Source organism: Panulirus ornatus, chromosome 39, assembly GCF_036320965.1.
Source record: "Panulirus ornatus isolate Po-2019 chromosome 39, ASM3632096v1, whole genome shotgun sequence".
In the NCBI taxonomy this organism is placed as follows: Eukaryota; Metazoa; Arthropoda; class Malacostraca; order Decapoda; family Palinuridae; genus Panulirus; species Panulirus ornatus.
In genome coordinates this window covers 5,507,320-5,528,157 of record NC_092262.1, presented here as the reverse complement: position 1 = coordinate 5,528,157, position 20,838 = coordinate 5,507,320, and the positions used below count along the sequence as shown (strand labels likewise).

Here is a 20,838-nt window from a genome sequence, read left to right as displayed (position 1 = left end):
ACACTGGTGATATCAATTCTGCAAATAGGTTACAGTTATGCTACACGATTTCCCCGTTATAATACGATATTTGCATGAACATCCCTGCCTGTCCTTCTCGTAAGCAGGATATTGATACACTCCATTCGTCAGCGGTAAAGTTAGCCGATACTGAAATTATTAACTTCTCTCTCTTCACTGACGACTCTTCTTTCGTATCACACTGATGCGTTGTGTGAGGTTCGACATCATGAAAACAATATACATAAACACAATCAACCATTCAAATATTTCATTGCAATCGTTATCAAACGTTAATCGTTCCTTACAGCTGGAAAGACAAAATATATTGGCGACATGAACAACCTTCATAACAACGTGAATAAATCAAACATACATACATTTTCCTCTACATATCGTAAAAGTATACATTGTCTTATGCTTATTATTGACACTTATATGTATTAAGCAATAATAAACCAATCAATTTATAAAGACAAATGAAACCCAATTTTTAGGTACAATTTAATACACCGCCCAGCCTACAGAGTTCCTGAAAGGCGTGGACGTGGTTCGGTAGTTGATGGCTAGTCATCTTGTCTCCTGGTTGCCAGGTGTACACCATTTTTGCCCAAACATGTTCAATGATAATTTGGTCTGTTCATTGCTGGCTTGTCCAGGAGCTACAGGGTGTCTTGTTCCTAAGTACCAGCGTTGAACGGCACGAGCAGTGTGGACGGGGCACCTATCGTTAATAGAAATGACAGGCCCGGCATGGAGAGGTAAACTTCTCGCCCGCAGAGACGGTAGAAACGTTCCTCCAGCACTTACTGGAACAGTCGTTGCAGTGAAGCAACCTCCAATGTGGAAAACGTCACCCAGGCCATGTAATGTCACTCCTCTACATGAAACAGGTAAAGTGATATGAACGGGCCTCCTCGCTCATGCTGGCTCGGTCATATGTGCCTGCGAAACATTATGATTTTAATGCTTATTGTAGTGATTCGGGAAGATTTATATCAATATGGTTTATAAACAGTACATCAAATCAACTTTTGGTTACCAACATGAATTTCTGGTTACTATAACTATGCCGTTCTAAGTCTTTGAACAACAACAAGCTCTCAACGTCATATCGGTTAAAATTCCTCCTCCAGCAGTGAACCTTACCATGAGAGTTGGATATACACATCTCCGTGAACACTGCTTCAGACCAGATTCTGTTTCACTCAGAATGTGCTGTTCCCTCAGGCGTTCTATCCTCGCGGGAGTTCTGTGGTGTGTTCCTTTGTCGTGCAAAATTAGCCTGCGGCTCAACGGAAAAACGTCTTATGCCCATCACGTTCGCTGGAGGGGGTTACCTCTGCCGCTCATGTTCTCTGCCAACAATAAAACACAACCATGTTCACAAAGAATGGACACTCAGTTCCCTGAATTGAAAATCTAAATTTCAATTATCAAGTTTAGATAGTTATAAGCCTAATTTCATAACTTACAATCGACGTAATACCTTTAATATGAAAATTAGGTTACAATAATGACAAATATTTTCAAATATATAGCCTACTTCATTGTTAATCAAAACTTACGCATACCCATATATAGTTACCCGTGAACAGACACTTCGGATTTGGCTGATAATAAACTCCGACGCAGGTATTTCATTCTCTATACATCATTCACCGTTGCTGCCATGTTCCACTCCTTTTCACACACTTATAACTTACATTAAGTCGTTAAGGTTACCGCTCTCCAACCTTCTTCTATTCCACTTCATGGTGTTGGAGAACAGGACAACTTCATGTGCGATGCCCAGTATGGAGAACACATTATCAAGGAGAGAGATCATGCGACCACCGAGTACCAACCTCTCATCTCTCCGATTCACCCTAGCCTACCTCGATGTGGTCCAGTAGACGAGCTACCGTTCCCCGGCCAGCCGACCCTACCTACCTCACCGTAACTCAGTACAGAAGCCACCACTCACCTGCCATTTCTGGGCTACCTCACCGCGACCCAGAATAGAGGCCACCACTTCGCGGCTGACCGAACCTAAACCTACCTCACAATGATCCACTTTGGTAGCCACCACTCATCCGCCTATTCTAGCCTACCTCACCTTGACCCAGTGCAGTACCTCCCCGCCCACCCGACCGTAGCCTATGAAAATCTTACCTAACCTCCCAAGAAGCAGATAATTATAATGGAAATGTGCCATTATTATTGTGGTCTGCTGGTGTGAGAACGGATGAAGTGACCACGTATAGGGGAGGTTAGGCAGTGGGGCGAACTCTTACCACAATTTCTAATTTCTTTCACTGGCAACACGAAGCTTCAAAAGGACCCGGTGGTCTGCTACTGTTTGTACTTTGCAAATCCAAAACAAAGAACGTCATTCGGATGAGCTATCAATTTACTAAAACCATGTTAACTGTAATAACGTGTATGGCGGGTTACACATTCCAGGATGAACAATCATAAGCTGTCACCTGAGTGAATAGCAATATACCTCGAAGTCTCTGTCTACCGAGTTCATTGTTCTCTACATTTTCTAGCTGTTGTAATTACATTAAGTACGCCTAACTATTGTTCACCACTCACTCTATATTGGGTACAACCATAAATCTACAAATGTTACTCTTACCTGACTAGAAATAAGACCTTTGTTTATGCAGAAATCAGTCAACTCAGTGCCGGGAGCACGAAGCCAGCTGGCAACTACCGAGCTGGCGACCAGTCACTTGTGGTCACATATCCTCACATTTCCACCACCACAAGACGTGTCAGCAAATTGAGTTTTACCCTGAGTGTCTCAGTAACCAGATTCTTACCTCTTCTCTAGTACCCTGAAACCTCCTCCACCACTACACTTGCCGGAACCCTTAACGCGATACTGTCACTCACCACAACAACCCAGGAAATGAACGTATGAACCAGAAACATAATAATCTTCGATTCCGCAATAAACGCGCTCGTCCGCCATCTCGAAGCAGAAGCGTGGCTTCATTGTATCGCAAAGCGTTGTCTCAGTCCAGTGAAATGACTTGCATGGCCTTTTATCATTTTGTAACGTTCGCTTTTGACTATACACTTACTAATATTCCATGTAAGTGTACTACATGCACATGTTACTCAAAAATCTATGCAGGAAAATTATTTTTGTTAATGATAATGTATAGTGTAAACGTGAGTCCGTCCATGTCAGTGCCAATGTAACAATTCGGATTCAGACATCGTCCACGTTTATAATGTATTCCGACTCTTCTGACATCAGTCAATTTCTAAACAATGTTTTACTTATTTGTCTTTCTTTGGTCAACCACGACTGAAAAAAAACTACTCTTAAGAACACACTTTGTCCTTGATGGTGGAAATTCAAAGACATCTTTATCACGATTATAGATAGAACATCTGCCAGGACGGCCGTAGCCAGGACTAACAACCTATTTCACCATTTACCACACTCACCATAGAAAGTGGAATTGCGTCGATTGTTTTCAATAACCACATTATGTTCTTGGAGTACTTCCCTAACGTGCAATGAGAGGTGGACACAGAATCAACAGAAGAGTGTAAACATACCACACTAAAACATGAGCAATATACTCGTCCTGCTTTTAATGTGGTATTTCCTGAAACAACCTTTGTCGACGGAAATTTCCAAGCCACGTATGCCAACTGTCCTGATTGATTTACTTTTTTGTGGAGTGTCCTAGGCAGAAGGGTCATCTGAATGCCCTAATCAAAACATCTTAGTAACGAGTATATACATATACGTCCAAATGTAAGATAGTGCACTAAGATGGCCTGTTCTCTGACACATAAGGTATTCGCTCCCTGTTAAACAGGAACGGCTCACTCCCTGAAAGCATCAAAGCCGTGTTTTCCAATGACGTCTCACCAGATGACATACGTCAGCACCTCATATCCTGGAGCGTGTTGGCCCATTTTCTCCTGATACAGGACGTCAGTACACTCCAAGATTGACAACTACGCCTACCACATGCTGGCAATTCACTCTCTGACAGTAGGGTGTCAGCCACCGCCACGCGTCGGTGCTTTACTCCCTGCAGTGGCTCTCTCCCTGGGAGACTCCGGCAACTCGCTCCCTAACAAACAACATTCTGCCTAATACCTAAAGCTCATATCACTCTCTAGAACCTAAATATAATCGCAAGTCATCGACCACAAATATATAATTCCTTAGGTGAATCCTATTTTGATGACCCTTGGAGCTCGATAGAGCTGCAAAATATCGTTTGGCACTGGTCAGCATAAACTCAGAGTAAAGCTTTGCTTTGATAACCTGTGGTGCCCTCAACAGCTAAATAAAATCGTCTGGCTAAGCCAGAGTAGAGTTACCAATATGCAGCTTTATTTTGATGACCCATGAAGCCCGCACAAGTGTTAGGCCAGAAGAAAATTCTCAAGGTAAAACTCTACTCTGATGACCTATGTTGGTCCACTACCTGGACGACTCCTATTGCTACTGCTTTCAGTCCTTCTCCTTCAGTGACTCCATCACTACCTGTAAAGACGGTATATTAAAGCTCAAGAGAAATGAGTGTAGTTTCATAGGCTATTCTCTTTCAGTTATCTTTTTCATTATGGTTTTGTATCAAATGAAGCATCAAGAAATTCATTTGGATTTGATTTCACCTTTGGCGACAATAATTCTGTTTATATACCATACAAAACATTAATGAAATGAAGATGAACTTACAGCAAGTCACCAGAGACTTGAAATACAGAACCATATTGCTCTTACTTGGAATGGAATTCACTCATTTTCAACCATATCTCATCCTAAGCACCTCACATTAAGTGCCTGATATGAGTGCCTCATTTGACTGCTTTACACAGAGTGCCTCACCTTGGCTCAATGTTGGACGAGGCCAGCCTCCACCATCTGTCGGATGCCCTGGTCAAACTTGTACTTCCAGGGTGTGTGCTTGGGGAAGATCCATGATGCCCGGCCATGTAGCAACTGTTCCCTCACCATGTACCATGTGGACACCTGTATAGTGTTGGACATCACATTACTAGCCTTGTAGTCATTCAGTTTACATAAAGCCCAGTTCCATGACTTACTGTATGGTTTATATACAAGACACATAAAGGCTACAAAATTTATACAAACCATGATATACTTGTGAAGGATACCTTGATGGCATATTCATATTCTATAGATTAAATGTCTAAATTTTACAGATATAATCCAGTTTATCATATTTGTCATCATGTATCTAACTTCTGATCATTTGGTTACAGAGGCAAAGAAAGTCATTGGTGATGAACTTATGTAGCAGTCAGCATAAGATTACTCCAACCTAGTTTACTAAAGGTATATATTTTACTCTCACACTGACATTCAGTATTATAAATCTTTATGAAAGAATAAAGTTTGGCATGGGAATCAGTTCATCAGTTTTACCGGGTCAGTGTCTGAGAGACGTAAACTAAAACACACACATCTGTAATGCTGTTCAAGTACTGTGATAGTCTGGCAGCGGACTATGTAAGGTAAGTCTAGGTTGGAGTCATCATATGCCGCCTCCTACAACGTTCATTACCAACGACTTATTTTCTCTCTGTAACCTAACACTCAGTGGTCACGGTTGTACTCTGAACCATCCAGCTTTCTGGGTTAAGATAACATGATAACATAGCACCTAAGATACTCTTGTGTATACCTGGTAGCGGTGTTGAAGCAGGACTTGAGTGTATGTAGCACCATCAACAATGGCTTGGGTGCCGGCCAGCATAGAGCCCACGGGGGTCTTCCTGTGACGGGAACAAGTCCAGCTTCTCGTACAGTTTCGAGATGACCTCATCCTTGGACTCCCTCATGATTGTTGGCAGTTCAGTACCATAGTCTACCACCGCTAAACTTTGATAGATAAAGATAACCTTTATCTTTGTCTCTTGTCTGTCAAATTGGTCTACTGATAGACCTAAAATTCCTACTCTGATATAAAAATGAATTGATTCATATGTTGGATAGTTTACTGTCTCATAATGCAATTCGACCCTATGGGTATATACGTATGAAGACATTACATAAATCATGTCATAAAAAATAATGCATTACGGGAAAGTGCTTCCCCAAACTGAGGACTTCTAACCTAAATGGTAATTAAGAGGATCTTAAAACTAAAGACATGAAAGACCTTTTAGAAGTGTACAATGAACTTAACTTAGATTTCTTTCATCATTTGAACAGCGGACCATGTTCCTCACCCTCCAGCACGTCCAGGGTATCTTCTACATCCTCATCCTCGCCTGGGATGCCAGCGTCGCCATGTTCCTCCTGGAGCTACTCAGGCACCGCTGCTCTCACCAATAAGAGCCAGGCATTGCTGGGGCTGCTCAGGCACTGCTGCTCTTGCTGCTAAGAGCCAGACATTGCTGGGGCTGCTCAGGCACTGCTGCTCTTGTCACTAAGAGCCAAGCACTGCTGGGGCTGCTCAGGCACCGCTGCTCTTGCCACTAAGAGCCAGGCACTGCTGGGGCTGCTCAGGCACTGCTGTTCTTGCCACTAGGAGCCAGGCACTGCTGGAGCTGCTCAGGCACCGCTGCTCTTGCCACTAAGAGCCGGGCACTGCTGGGGCTGCTCAGGCACCGCTGCTCTTGCCACTAAGAGCCAGGCACTGCTGGGGCTGCTCAGGCACCACTGCTCTTGCCACTAAGAGCCAGGTGAGGAGAACATCTTCTTGGGCAGTTATGATCCTCTGGACTACATACATGACTGTGGCTCATACGTTGAGGAGACAATATAAGCAGACATTACTGGAGCCCATCCTCCATCTTAGTTCACCAAGACTTTTGATAACTGGCATATTTCTGGACGATCTTCCAGTCGCCCGTGAACCACTGAGGCCTGGAACTTCCTTTCATGGCTGGACGTGGCTATGTCTGCCTCACCTCCTCCTGCTGAGTCTGGTCATTCCAAAAACATTGCAATACACCCTCTTCTGCTCTCTCAACCATAATCTTTTTTACTACATATCTCTCTTACCCTTTCATAAGTACTAGAAGAAACCACGTCCTATCTCAATTGTCCTCAAACATTTCATTTCCAAAACATCCATCCTCTTCTGCTGAACCCTATCTATAGCCCATGCCTCACAATCATGTAATATTGTCGGAACTACTATTCCTTCAAACATATATATTTTTTCTCCCCGACACAACGTTCTCTTTTTCCACACATTCCTCATTGCTTCAAGAACCTTCACCCTCTCCCGCACCCTATGACTCTCTTCCGTTTTCATGGTTCCATTCACTGCTGGGTCAACTCCCAAATATCTTAAACACTTTACTTCCACCAGTTTTTCTCGATGTACATTTACATCCCAGTTAACTTGTCCCTCAACACAGCTGAAGTGAATAACCTTGCTTTTATTCAAATTAACTCAAAAATTTCTTCTTTCAAACACTCCTCCAAACTCAGTCACCAACTTCTGTAGTTTCTCACTCGAGTCAGCCACCAGTGCAGTAAACGGTGAACAACGAATGACATTTCCCACGCCCTCTTATCCCCAACATACTGCATACTCGCCCCTCTCTCAAAGCCTTTCATTTACATTCTTCTGTACCCTATCCATAAACAAAGTAAGAAAGCATGGTGACATCACACATCCTTGCCTCAGACATTCCTTCACTGGGAACCATTCACTTTTCTCTCCTCCTCGAACACACGATTCCACCCTTGATAAAAGCTTCTCACTCCTTTTAGAAGTTTACCTTTCACAACATATATATCAAAGACCTTCCACAAAGCTTCTCTGTAAACCTTATCATATGTCCTCTCAAGATCCATAAATGCCATATACAAATACTTCTGTTTCTTTAAGCATTTATCAGATTCATTCTTCAAAGCAAACACATGATCCAAACATCCTCTATCGCTTCTGAAACCAAACTGCACCTCCCCAATCTGATGTTCTGTACATGCCCAAACCCTCTCAATCAATACCCTCCCACAAAATTTACCAGTTAGACTAAAACTTATTTCTATACTATAGAAATATACATGCATTTCGCCAATCCTCTGCCACTTCACCTTTTCTGACGTTCTCAACTTGTCTACCAATATTCTTGTACTTGTCAGGTAGATTAACAATGAACAGGCCATGATTCAAGGCAGCATATAACTAAACTCACGTAGAACCAGTGGCGTTATTCATCTACTATAAAGTAACACAACGCAACACAACATAATTTTTCGTGACTCATATAACATATTTAAGTGACACAATCCAAGATGCGTTTTGTTTTATCCAGGGGATAATTGAAAAGGTCTGTTCGGCATGATTGTGGATAAGGAGTTCATGTTTCAGTGCATTTCACATGACAGCAAGAGAACAGATAAGAGGGAATGCGGCCTCTTTCCTTTTTTCTTGGCGCTGCTTTGATACTGCAAAAAAGGGTAATCCAAAATAAATATATATATATATATATATATATATATATATATATATATATATATATATATATATATATATATATATATATATATTTGCCTCTGTCTCCCGCGTTTGCGAGGTAGCGCAAGGAAACAGACAAAAGAAATGGCCCAACCCACCCCCATACACATGTATATACATACGTCCACACACGCAAATATACATACCTACACAGCTTTCCATGGTTTACCCCAGACGCTTCACATGCCCTGATTCAATCCACTGACAGCACGTCAACCCCGGTATACCACAACGATCAAATTCACTCTATTCCTTGGCCACCTTTCACCCTCCTGCAAGGAAACAGACGAAAGAAATGGCCCAACCCACCCCCACACACAATGTATATACATACACGTCCACACACGCAAATATACATACCTATACATCTCAATGTACACATATATATACACACACAGACACATACATATATATACCCATGCACACAATTCACACTGTCTGCCTTTATTCATTCCCATCGCCACCTCGCCACACATGGAATACCATCCCCCTCCCCCCTCATGTGTGCGAGGTATCACTAGGAAAAGACAACAAAGGCCCCATTCGTTCACACTCAGTCTCTAGCTGTCATGCAATAATGCCCGAAACCACAGCTCCCTTTCTACATACAGGCCCCACACAACTTTCCATGGTTTACCCCAGACGCTTCACATGCCCCGATTCAATCCACTGACAGCACATCAACCCCGGTATACCACATCGATCCAATTCACTCTATTCCTTGGCCACCTTTCACCCTCCTGCATGTTCAGGCCCCGATCAAACAAAATCTTTTTCACTCCATCTTTCCACCTCCAATTTGGTCTCCCACTTCTCCTCGTTCCCTGCACCTCCGACACATATATCCTCTTGGTCAATCTTTCCTCACTCATTCTCTCCATGTGCCTAAACCATTTCAAAACACCCTCTTCTGCTCTCTCAACCACGCTCTTTTTATTTCCACACATCTCTCTTACCCTTACATTACTTACTCGATCAAACCACCTCACACCACACATTGTCCTCAAACATCTCATTTCCAGCATATCCAACCTCTTGTGCACAACTCTATCCATAGCCCACGCCTCGCAACCATACAGCATTGTTGGAACCACTATTCCTTCAAACATACCCATTTTTGCTTTTCGAGATAATGTTCTCGACTTCCACACATTCTTCAAGGCTCCCAGGATTTTCGCCCCCTCCCCCACCCTATGATTCACTTCCGCTTCCATGGTTCCATCCGCTGCCAGATCCACTCCCAGATATCTAAAACACTTTACTTCCTCCAGTTTTTCTCCATTCAAACTTACCTCCCAATTGACTTGACCCTCAACCCTACTGTACCTAATAACCTTGCTCTTATTCACATGCCCTGTGAATATATTACTCTTAACTTTCTTCTTTCACACACTTTACCAAACTCATGTCACCAGCTTCTGCAGTTTCTCACATGAATCAGCCACCAGCGCTGTGTCATCAGCGAACAACAACTGACTCACTTCCCAAGCTCTCTCATCCACAACAGACTTCATACTTGCCCCTCTTTCCAAAACTCTTGCATTCACCTCCCTAACAACCCCATCCATAAACAAATTAAACAACCATGGAGACATCACACACCCCTGCCGCAAACCTACATTCACTGAGAACCAATCACTTTCCTCTCTTCCTACACGTACACATGTCTTACATCCTCGATAAAAACTTTTCACTGCTTCTAACAACTTCCCTCCACACCATATATTCTTAATACCTTCCACAGAGCATCTCTATCAACTCTATCATATGCCTTCTCCAGATCCATAAATGCTACATACAAATCCATTTGCTTTTCTAAGTATTTCTCACATACATTCTTCAAAGCAAACACCTGATCCACACATCCTCTACCACTTCTGAAACCACACTGCTCTTCCCCAATCTGATGCTCTGTACATGCCTTCACCCTCTCAATCAATACCCTCCCATATAATTACCAGGAATACTCAACAAACTTATACCTCTGTAATTTGAGCACTCACTCATATCCCCTTTGCCTTTGTACAATGGCACTATGCAAGCATTCCGCCAATCCTCAGGCACCTCACCATGAGTCATACATACATTAAATAACCTTACCAACCAGTCAATAATACAGTCACCCCCTTTTTTAATAAATTCCACTGCAATACCATCCAAACCTGCTGCCTTGCCGGCTTTCATCTTCCGCAAAGCTTTTACCACCTCTTCTCTGTTTATCAAATCATTTTCCCTAACCCTCTCACTTTGCAAACCACCTCGACCAAAACACCTATATCTGCCACTCTATCATCAAACACATTCAACAAACCTTCAAAATACTCACTCCTCCTTCTCACATCACCACTACTTGTTATCACCTCACATTAGCCCCCTTCACTGAAGTTCCCCTTTGCTCCCTTGTCTTACGCACTTTATTTATCTCCTTCCAGAACATCTTTTTATTCTCCCTAAAATTTAATGAAACTCTCTCACCCCAACTCTCATTTGCCCTCTTTTTCACCTCTTGCACCTATTTCTTGTCCTCCTGCCTCTTTCTTTTATACATCTCCCACTCAATTGCATTTTTTTCCCTGCAAAAATCGTCCAAATGTCCCTCTCTTATCTTTCACTAATAATCTTACTTCTTCACCCCACCACTCACTACCCTTCTAATCTGCCCACCTCCCACTCTTTTCATGCCACAAGCATCTTTTGCGCAATCCATCACTGATTCACTAAATACATCCCATTCCTCCCCCACTCCCTTACCTCCTTTGTTCTCACCTTTTTCCATTCTGTACTCAGTCTCTCCTGGTACTTCCCCACATAAGTCTCCTTCCCAAGCTCACTTACTCTCACCACCCTCTTCACCCCAACATTCTCTCTTCTTTTCTGAAAACCCCAGACGCTTCACATGCCCCGATTCAATCCACTGACAGCACGTCAACCCCGGTATACCACATCGTTCCAATTCACTCTATTCCTTGGCCACCTTTCACCCTCCTGCAAGGAAACAGACGAAAGAAAAATGGCCCAACCCACCCCCATACACATGTATATACATACACGTCCACACACGCAAATATACATACCTACACAGCTTTCCATGGTTTACCCCAGACGCTTCACATGCCCTGATTCAATCCATTGACAGCACGTCAACCCCGGTATACCACATCGTTCCAATTCACTCTATTCCTTGGCCACCTTTCACCCTCCTGCAAGGAAACAGACGAAAGAAAAATGGCCCAACCCACCCCCATACACATGTATATACATACACGTCCACACACGCAAATATACATACCTACACAGCTTTCCATGGTTTACCCCAGACGCTTCACATGCCCTGATTCAATCCATTGACAGCACGTCAACCCCGGTATACCACATCGTTCTAATTCACTCTATTCCTTGCCCTCCTTTCACCCTCCTGCAAGGAAACAGACGAAAGAAAAATGGCCCAACCCACCCCCATACACATGTATATACATACACGTCCACACACGCAAATATACATACCTACACAGCTTTCCATGGTTTACCCCAGACGCTTCACATGCCCTGATTCAATCCATTGACAGCACGTCAACCCCGGTATACCACATCGATCCAATTCACTCTATTCCTTGGCCACCTTTCACCCTCCTGCAAGGAAACAGACGAAAGAAAAATGGCCCAACCCACCCCCATACACATGTATATACATACACGTCCACACACGCAAATATACATACCTACACAGCTTTCCATGGTTTACCCCAGACGCTTCACATGCCCTGATTCAATCCATTGACAGCACGTCAACCCCGGTATACCACATCGTTCTAATTCACTCTATTCCTTGCCCTCCTTTCACCCTCCTGCAAGGAAACAGACGAAAGAAAAATGGCCCAACCCACCCCCATACACATGTATATACATACACGTCCACACACGCAAATATACATACCTACACAGCTTTCCATGGTTTACCCCAGACGCTTCACATGCCCCGATTCAATCCACTGACAGCACGTCAACCCCGGTATACCACATCGTTCTAATTCACTCTATTCCTTGCCCTCCTTTCACCCTCCTGCAAGGAAACAGACGAAAGAAAAATGGCCCAACCCACCCCCATACACATGTATATACATACACGTCCACACACGCAAATATACATACCTACACAGCTTTCCATGGTTTACCCCAGACGCTTCACATGCCCTGATTCAATCCATTGACAGCACGTCAACCCCGGTATACCACATCGATCCAATTCACTCTATTCCTTGGCCACCTTTCACCCTCCTGCAAGGAAACAGACGAAAGAAAAATGGCCCAACCCACCCCCATACACATGTATATACATACACGTCCACACACGCAAATATACATACCTACACAGCTTTCCATGGTTTCCCCCAGACGCTTCACATCCCCCGATTCAATCCAGGGACCCCACTAAACCCCCGGTTTTACCACACGATCCAATTCACTCTATTCCTTGGCCCCCTTTCCCCCCTCCTGCATGTTCAGGCCCCTCAAAAAAAAATTTCTTTTTCACTCCATTTTTCCCCCTCCTTTTTGGGTTTCTCCCACTTTTTCCTCGTTCCCTCCACCTCCGCCCACATATATCCTCTTGGTCAATTTTTCCCTCACTCATTCTCTCCATGTGCCAAACCATTTCAAAACCCCCTCTTCTGCTCTTCAACCAGGGCCCCTTTTTATTTCCACACACTTTTTTACCCTTACTTATTTTCTCGTTCAAACCCAAACCTCACACCACTTTTTGTTTCAAACATCTCTTTCCAGAAACCCAACCTCTTGTGCACAACTCAAATCCTAGCCCACGCCTCGCAACCATAAAACTTTGTTGGAACCACTATTCCTTCAAACATACCCATTTTTGTTTTTCGGAGATAATGTTCTCGACTTCCACACATTCTTCAAGGCCCCCAGGTTTTTTCGCCCCCTCCCCCCCCCTATAAATTACTTCCGCTTCCAGGGTTTCCATCCGCTGCCGATCCACCCCCAGATATCTAAAAAAAAATTTTTTACTTCCCCCAAGTTTTTCTCCATTCAAATTACCCCCCAAATTGATTTGACCCTAAAACCCTTTACTGTACCTAATAACCTTCCCTTTTTTCACATTTTTAAACTCTTAATTTTTTTTCACACACTTTACCAAACTCATTTTCACCAGCTTCTGCAGTTTCTCCATGTTCAGCCACCGCGCTGTTCTTTCAAAAAACAACAACTGACTCACTTCCCAAAGCTCTTCTCCACAACAAAATTCCCTTTATTTGGGCCCCTTTTTTTCCAAAACTCTTGCATTCACCTCCCTAACAACCCCATCCTTAAAAAAATTAAACAACCATGGGACATCACACCCCCTGCCAAACCTACATTCACTGAGGGAAACCCAAACACTTTCCCCTCTTCCTACACGTACAATGCCTTACATCCTCGATAAAAACTTTTCACTGCTTCTAACAAATTCCCCCCCCCCCCATATTTCTTAAAAACCCTTTCCCAGAGCATCTCTATCAATCTTTCTTTTGCCTTCTCCAGATTTCCTTTTTTGCTACATAAAAACCAATTTTCTTTTCTAAGTATTTCTCACATACATTCCTTTAAAGGGAAAAAAACCTGATCCACACTTTCCCCTACCCCTTCTGAAAAACCCCATGCTTTCCCCAATCTGATGCTCTGTACATTTTCCTTTACCCCCTCAATCAATTTTTTTTTTTTTCTTTGTCGCTGTCTCCCGCGTTTTTTCGAGGTTTGCGCAAGGAAACAAAAAGAAAAAAGGCCCAACCCCCCCCCATAACATGTATTTACATACACTCCCAAAAGCAAATATACATACCTAACATTTCCAAAGGTTTTCCCCAGAGTTAAGGAATTAATCCACGACACAGTTAAAAGGGATACCCCATGTTCTAATTCAAATTCCCTTTTTTTTCCCTTGGGCCCCCTTTCACCCTCCCCCCAAGGGCAGGAGGGGAAAGGAAAAAAGGGCCCAACCCAAACCCCCTAACTGTATAAAAATCCGCCACACCCCTTACATACCCACAAAACTTTCCATGGTTTTCCCCAGACGCTTCACATGCCCCGATTTTAATTTCCCCATGACAGCACGTCCCCCGGTATACCACATCGCCCAATTCACTTTTTCCTTTGGCCCCTTTCCCCCCCTGCATGTTCAGGCCCCGTCACCAAATTTTTTCACTCCATTTTCCCCCTCCAATTTTGGTCTCCCATTTCCCCTTTTCCCCTCCCCCCCGCACTATACCCTTTGGTCAATCTTTCCCACTCTTCTCTCCATGTGCCAAACCTTTTCAAAAACCCCCTTTTTTGCTTTTACCCGTTTTTTTTTTCCACCATCTTTTTTACCCTTTTACTTATGATAAAACCCCCAACCCCATTTGTTCAACATTCATTTCCAGCACACCCAAACCTTTTGGCCAACTCTATCCATGCCCACCCCCGCAACCATAAACATTTTTGGGAAACCCACTTTTCCCTTCAAACATCCCCATTTTTGCTTTCGAGTAATGTTCTGTTTCCCAAATTTTCAAGGCTCCGGGATTTTGCCCCCTCCCCCACCCTATGTTTCCTTCCGCTTCCTTGTTTACCCGTGCCAGTCCACCCCCAGATATCAAAACACTTTATTCCCCCTTTTTTTTCTCCTTCAAAATTACCCCCCAATTGATTTGACCTAAACCCCTATGTACCTAATCCCTTTGTTTATCACTTTTATTTAACTTTCTTTTTAAACCCCTTTTACCAAATCAGTCCCCAGCTTTGCGTTTCTACTGTCAGCCCCAGCCTGTATCACAAAACAAAAACTGACTACTTCCCAAGCTCTCTCATCCAAACAGATCATACTTGCCCTCTTTCCAAAACTTTGCATTACTCCCAACAACCCCATCCTAAACAAATTAAACAACCAGGGAGACACACCCCCCTCCCCAAAAACCTACTTAGGGAAAACCCCCAATACTTTCCTTTTTAACGTCCATTTACATCCTCGATAAAAACTTTTCATGTTTTTAAAAATTCCCTCACCCCATAATTTTATACTTCCACAGAGTCCTATCAACTCTATATATGCCTTCCCCAGACCCATAAATGCTACATAAAAATCCATTTGCTTTTCAAAGTTTTTCTCAATAATTCTTCAAAGCAAACACCTGATCCACAACCCTTACCACTTCTAAAACCACATCCCCTTCCCCCCAATTGATGTTGTAATGCCTTCCCCCTCTCAATAAATACCTCCCAAAATTCCAGGAATATCAAAAAACTTATACTCGAAAATTTGACACTACTTACCCCCTTTGCCTTGAAATGGCATATGAAGCATTCGCCAACCCTTAGGCATCCCGATCATAATACATTAAAAAACCCTTAAAACCCAGTCAAAATACAGTACCCCTTTTTTAATATTCCACTGCAATAACCCAAAACCTGCTCCCTTCCCGGCTTTATTTTCCCGAAAAGCTTTTACCCCCTTTCTTGTTTACAAATATTTTCCCTAACCCTCTATTTGCAACCCCCGACCAAAACCCCCTTTATTCCCATTATCATAAAAACAATTCACAAACCCTTCCCAAACCATCTTCCCCTTTACCCAGCTTCTTTCTTTTTAAGCCAAAACTCCATTCCTTTCCCCACTCCTTCCTCCCTTTTTTTTACTTTTAATTTCCCCCCTTTGACCCCTCTCCTTCAAGGTCCCCCCCCTCTTTTCCCCTTTCCCCTTTTGAAAGTTAAAATTTTCAAAGGGGGGGGGTTTCTGCCCCCCCGCCCTTTCCCCTTTTTGCCCCCTAACAAAAAATGGTTTGGGAAAATCTTTTTCCCCAAACCCCGGGGTTATTTCTTTTCTTTCATACTATTCGCCATTTCCCGCGTTAGCAAGGTAGCGTTAAGAACAGAGGACTGGGCCTCTGAGGGAATATCCTCACCTGGCCTCGTTCTCTGTTCCTTCTTTGGAAAATCAAAAAAAAAATGAGAGGGGAGGATTTCCAGCCCCCCGCTCCCTCCCCTTTTAGTCGCCTTCTACGACACGCAGGGAATACGTGGGAAGTATTCTTTCTCCCCTATCCCCAGGGATAATATAAATATATATATATATATATATATATATATATATATATATATATATATATATATATATATATATATATATATCACATACACATACATATCCAGAGGAAGGAGAGTGAAATTGAAATACATTTCGCTGATAAAGAAAGGGTTATAAGGGATTATAAGGATCAGTGACAAAATCAGAATTAGTAAAACATAAGAAAAAGGAAAAGACCTAGATAAGAAAAAACTAAATCTCAAGAAAGTGGAGTGCAACGAAAAAAAAGACTATTGCTAATAAAAAAAGGATTATGAGAGATTATAAGGATGAGTGATAAAATTAGGAAGAATGAATACAACATAGGAAGGGAGTTCAGAGAATGCAACCAGCTACCACAGGAGACGGCTGGCGAGAAAGACTAGAGTAGAAAGAAGAGGCGTGTGGGTTGCTGTCTTCTGACTGCTGCTGTACGACACAGACCCCTGTGAGCCGAACAGGTGGCTATAGTTGAGGGGTAACTCAACAGAGAGGGTCGTCTCGCTGCTCAGCCAGTACATTTCGGGGATGGACGCCACACACTTCACTTGCAGACCGTCCAGCTGCACCATGGTCAGCCGCAGGGGAAACTGCAGGCTCTTCACGGCCGTCTCCAACCCCGACGTCTCGTTCACAAACACCAGCTCACGACTGTCCCAAGTAGGGTCAACAGACTCGTCGTTGATGTAGAAGGTGAGGTTTGGGGCAGGCCTAGCGCCGTGGGACGTACAATTGACGGTGATCAGCTGCTGAAGCCTGTAGGGTCCAACTCCATCTTCGATAATCCTTGGCTGCTCGTCTGGCAAATCTACGACAATCAAGAGGGCACTGTCTGAGGAGGTTTTGAACACAGGGGCTTCCCCAGACACCTCGCATCGGTAGTTGCCCCCGGCCGCCTCCGTCAAGTTGTGTATAAGGACGCGTCCGCGGTGCGACTGCTGGGGGTCCACATCGAAGTAAGGTACCGGGAAAATCCTGACCGAGGGTGTCTCGAGGGGCGTCCAGCGGTAGAACTCGTATATGCCGAAGTACCATTTGAGCGAGTAGACGTGGTCCCCTTCGTCCGCCCACTCACACACCAGCCACCCGCCCTCGCCTACTGCCAGGGACGCAGGTACCTCCAACCTGGTGATCCTGATGGCCAACGACACTCCTTGGATGATGAGAAGACGGAGAATGACGGCAGTAAATGAGGGTGTGGACGTCATGCTGCTGAGCTGGGAGTCAACGTGCGCCTGTATTCTGGTGTTTCCAACACTTGTTGATTCACTGCGACCCGGCCGATTCCCAGCTCTTGAGAGATTTTGACTAATTGACCATTGCTCACTTTATATCCTTACGACTTTCCACCAAACTCTGCATAATTATCTACTTCCCATTCAAACAAATCAGTAAGATGACACCTCAGAATACCTTACACCTTCCGTCCCCACAGTGACATCAACATGCGGATGCTTCCCAACCTCCCTTATGTATATCTTGCTTTTTAAACCAGGTATTCCCAATCACCAGTCCTTTTTCAGCACTAAAATCTACAAGCTCTTCACCATTTCCATTTACAACACTGAACACCCCATGTATACCAATTATTCCCTCAACTGCCACAGTACTCACCTTTGCATTCAAATCACCCATCACTATAGCCCGGTCTCGTGCATCAAAACCACTAACACACTCATTCAGCTGCTCCCAAAACACTTGCCTCTCATGATCTTTCTTCTCATGCCCAGGTGCATATGCACCAATAATCACCCATCTCTCTCCATCAACATTCAGTTTTAACCATATCAATCTAGAATTTACTTTCTTACATTCTATCACATACTCCCACAACTCCTGTTTCAGGAGTAGTGCTACTCCTCCCCTTGCTCGTCCTCTCACTAACCCCTGACTTTACTCCCAAGACATTCCCAAACCACTCTTCCCCTTTACCCTTGAGCTTCGTTTCACTCAGAGCCAAAACATCCAGGTTCCTTTCCTCAAACATACTACCTATCTTTCCTTTTTTCTCATCGTGGTTACATCCACACACATTTAGACACACCAATCTGAGCCTTCGAGGAGGATGAGCACTCCCCGTGTGACTCCTCCTTCTATTTCCCATTTTGGAAAGTTAAAATACAAGGAGGGAAATCCTCTCAATCAATACCCTCCCATATAATTTCACAGGAATACTCAACAAACTTATACCTCTGTAATTTGAGCACTCACCTTTGTCCCCTTTGCCTTTGTACAATGGCACTATGCAAGCATTCCGCCAATCCTCAGGCACCTCACCATGAGTCATACATACATTAAATAACCTTACAAACCAGTCAACAATACAGTCACAGCCTTTTTTTTATAAATTCCACTGGAATACCATTCAAACCTGCTGCCTTGCCGGCTTTCATCTTCCGCAAAGCTTTTACCACCTCTTCTCTGTTTACAAAATCATTTTCCCTAACCCCTCTCACTTTGCACACCACCTCGACCAAAACACTCTATATCTGCCACTCTATCATCAAACACATTCAGCAAACCTTCAAAATACTCACTCAACCTCCTTCTCACATCACCACTACTTGTTATCACCTCACCATTAGCCCCCTTCACTGAAGTTCCCATTTGTTCCCTAGTCTTACGTACTTTATTTACCTCCTTCCAAAACATCTTTTTATTCTCCCTAAAATTTAATGATACTCTCTCACCCCAACTCTCATTTGCCCTCAATTTCACCTCTTGCACCTTTCTCTTGACCTCCTGCCTCTTTCTTTTATACATCTCCCACTCAACTGCATTTTTTCCCTGCAAAAATCATCCAAATGCCTCTCTCTTCTCTTTCACTAATAATCTTACTTCTTCATCCCACCACTCACTACCCTTTCTAATCTGCCCACCTCCCACGCTTCTCATGCCACAAGCATCTTTTGCGCAAGCCATCACTGCTTCCCTAAATACATCCCATTCCTCCCCCACTCCCCTTACCTCCTTTGTTCTCACCTTTTTCCATTCTGTACTCAGTCTCTCCTGATACTTCCTCACACAAGTCTCCTTCCCAAGCTCACTTACTCTCACCACCCTCTTCACCCCAACATTCTCTCTTCTTTTCTGAAAACCTCTACAAATCTTCACCTTCGCCTCCACAAGATAATGATCAGACATCCTTCCAGTTGCACCTCTCAGCACATTAACATCCAAAAGTCTCTCTTTTGCGTGCCTATCAATTAACAAGAAATCCAATTATGCTCTCTGGCCATCTCTCCTACTTACATACGTATACTTATGTATATCTCTCTTTTTAAACCAGGTATTCCCAATAACCAGTCCTTTTTCAGCACAAATCTACAAGCTCTTCACCATTTCCATTTACAACACTGAACACCCCATGTATACCAATTATTCCCTCAACTACCACATTACTCACCTTTGCATTCAAATCACCCATCACTATAACCCGGTCTCATGCATCAAAACCACGAAAACACTCATTCAGCTGCTCCCAAAACACTTGCCTCTCATGATCTTTCTTCTCGTGCCCAGGTGCATATGCACCAATAATCACCCATCTCTCTCCATCAACTTTCAGTTTTACCCATATCAATCTAGAGTTTACTTTCTTACACTCTATCACATACTTCCACCACTCCTGTTTCAGAAGTAGTGCTACTCCTTCCCTTGCTCTTGTCCTCTCACCAACTCCTGACTTTATTCCCAAGACATTCCCAAACCACTCTTACCCTTTACCCTTGAGCTTCATGTCTTTCAGAGCCAAAACATCCAGGTTCCTTTCCTCAAACATACTACCTATCTCTCCTTTTTTCTGATCTTGGTTACATCCACACACATTTAGACACTCCAATCTGAGCCTTGGAGGAGGATGAGCACCCCCCACGTGACTCCTTCCGTTTCCCCTTTTAGAAAGTTAAAATACAAGGAGGGGAGGGTTTCTAGCCCCCCCGCTCCTGTCCCCTTTAGTCGCCTTCTACGACACATGAGGAATGTGTGGGAAGTATTCTTTCTCCCCTATCCCCAGGGATATATATATATTCTTTTCTTTTAAACTATTCGCCATTTCCCGCGTTAGCGAGATAGCGTTAAGAACAGAGGACTGGGCCTTTTTTGGAATATCCTCACCTGGCCCCCTCTCTTCCTTCATTTGGAAAATCAAAAAAAAAAAAAAAGAGAGGAGAGGATTTCCAGCCCCCCGCTCCCTCCCCTTTTAGTCGCCTTCTACGACATGCAGGGAATACATGGGAAGTATTATTAATCCCCTATCCACAGGGATAATATATT

The 20,838-nt window shown here is 43.6% G+C and overlaps 1 protein-coding gene, 1 long non-coding RNA gene and 1 pseudogene across 2 annotated transcripts; all 3 read right to left on the bottom strand.

The window, feature by feature from the left end:
* Positions 1-245: 245 nt before the first annotated feature.
* Positions 246-2,957, bottom strand: LOC139761055 (uncharacterized). Its single transcript, XR_011715449.1, has 3 exons — positions 2,811-2,957; positions 1,150-1,358; positions 246-945 (listed from the first exon to the last, which is right to left on the bottom strand). It is a non-coding gene; the product is annotated as an uncharacterized lncRNA (long non-coding RNA).
* A 1,835-nt stretch (positions 2,958-4,792) lies between these two features.
* LOC139761214 (uncharacterized) lies at positions 4,793-6,274 on the bottom strand (annotated as a pseudogene).
* A 10,537-nt stretch (positions 6,275-16,811) lies between these two features.
* Positions 16,812-18,334, bottom strand: LOC139761283 (uncharacterized). Its single transcript, XM_071685319.1, has one exon. The coding sequence runs from the start codon at positions 17,769-17,771 to the stop codon at positions 16,917-16,919; it is 855 nt and encodes a 284-aa protein (XP_071541420.1). The 5' UTR covers positions 17,772-18,334; the 3' UTR covers positions 16,812-16,916.
* Positions 18,335-20,838: the final 2,504 nt, after the last annotated feature.

Coding starts and splice junctions, on each gene's coding strand:
- LOC139761283 (XM_071685319.1), bottom strand. CDS start 17,771: ATGACGTCCACACCCTCATTTACTGCCGTCATTCTCCGTCTTCTCATC.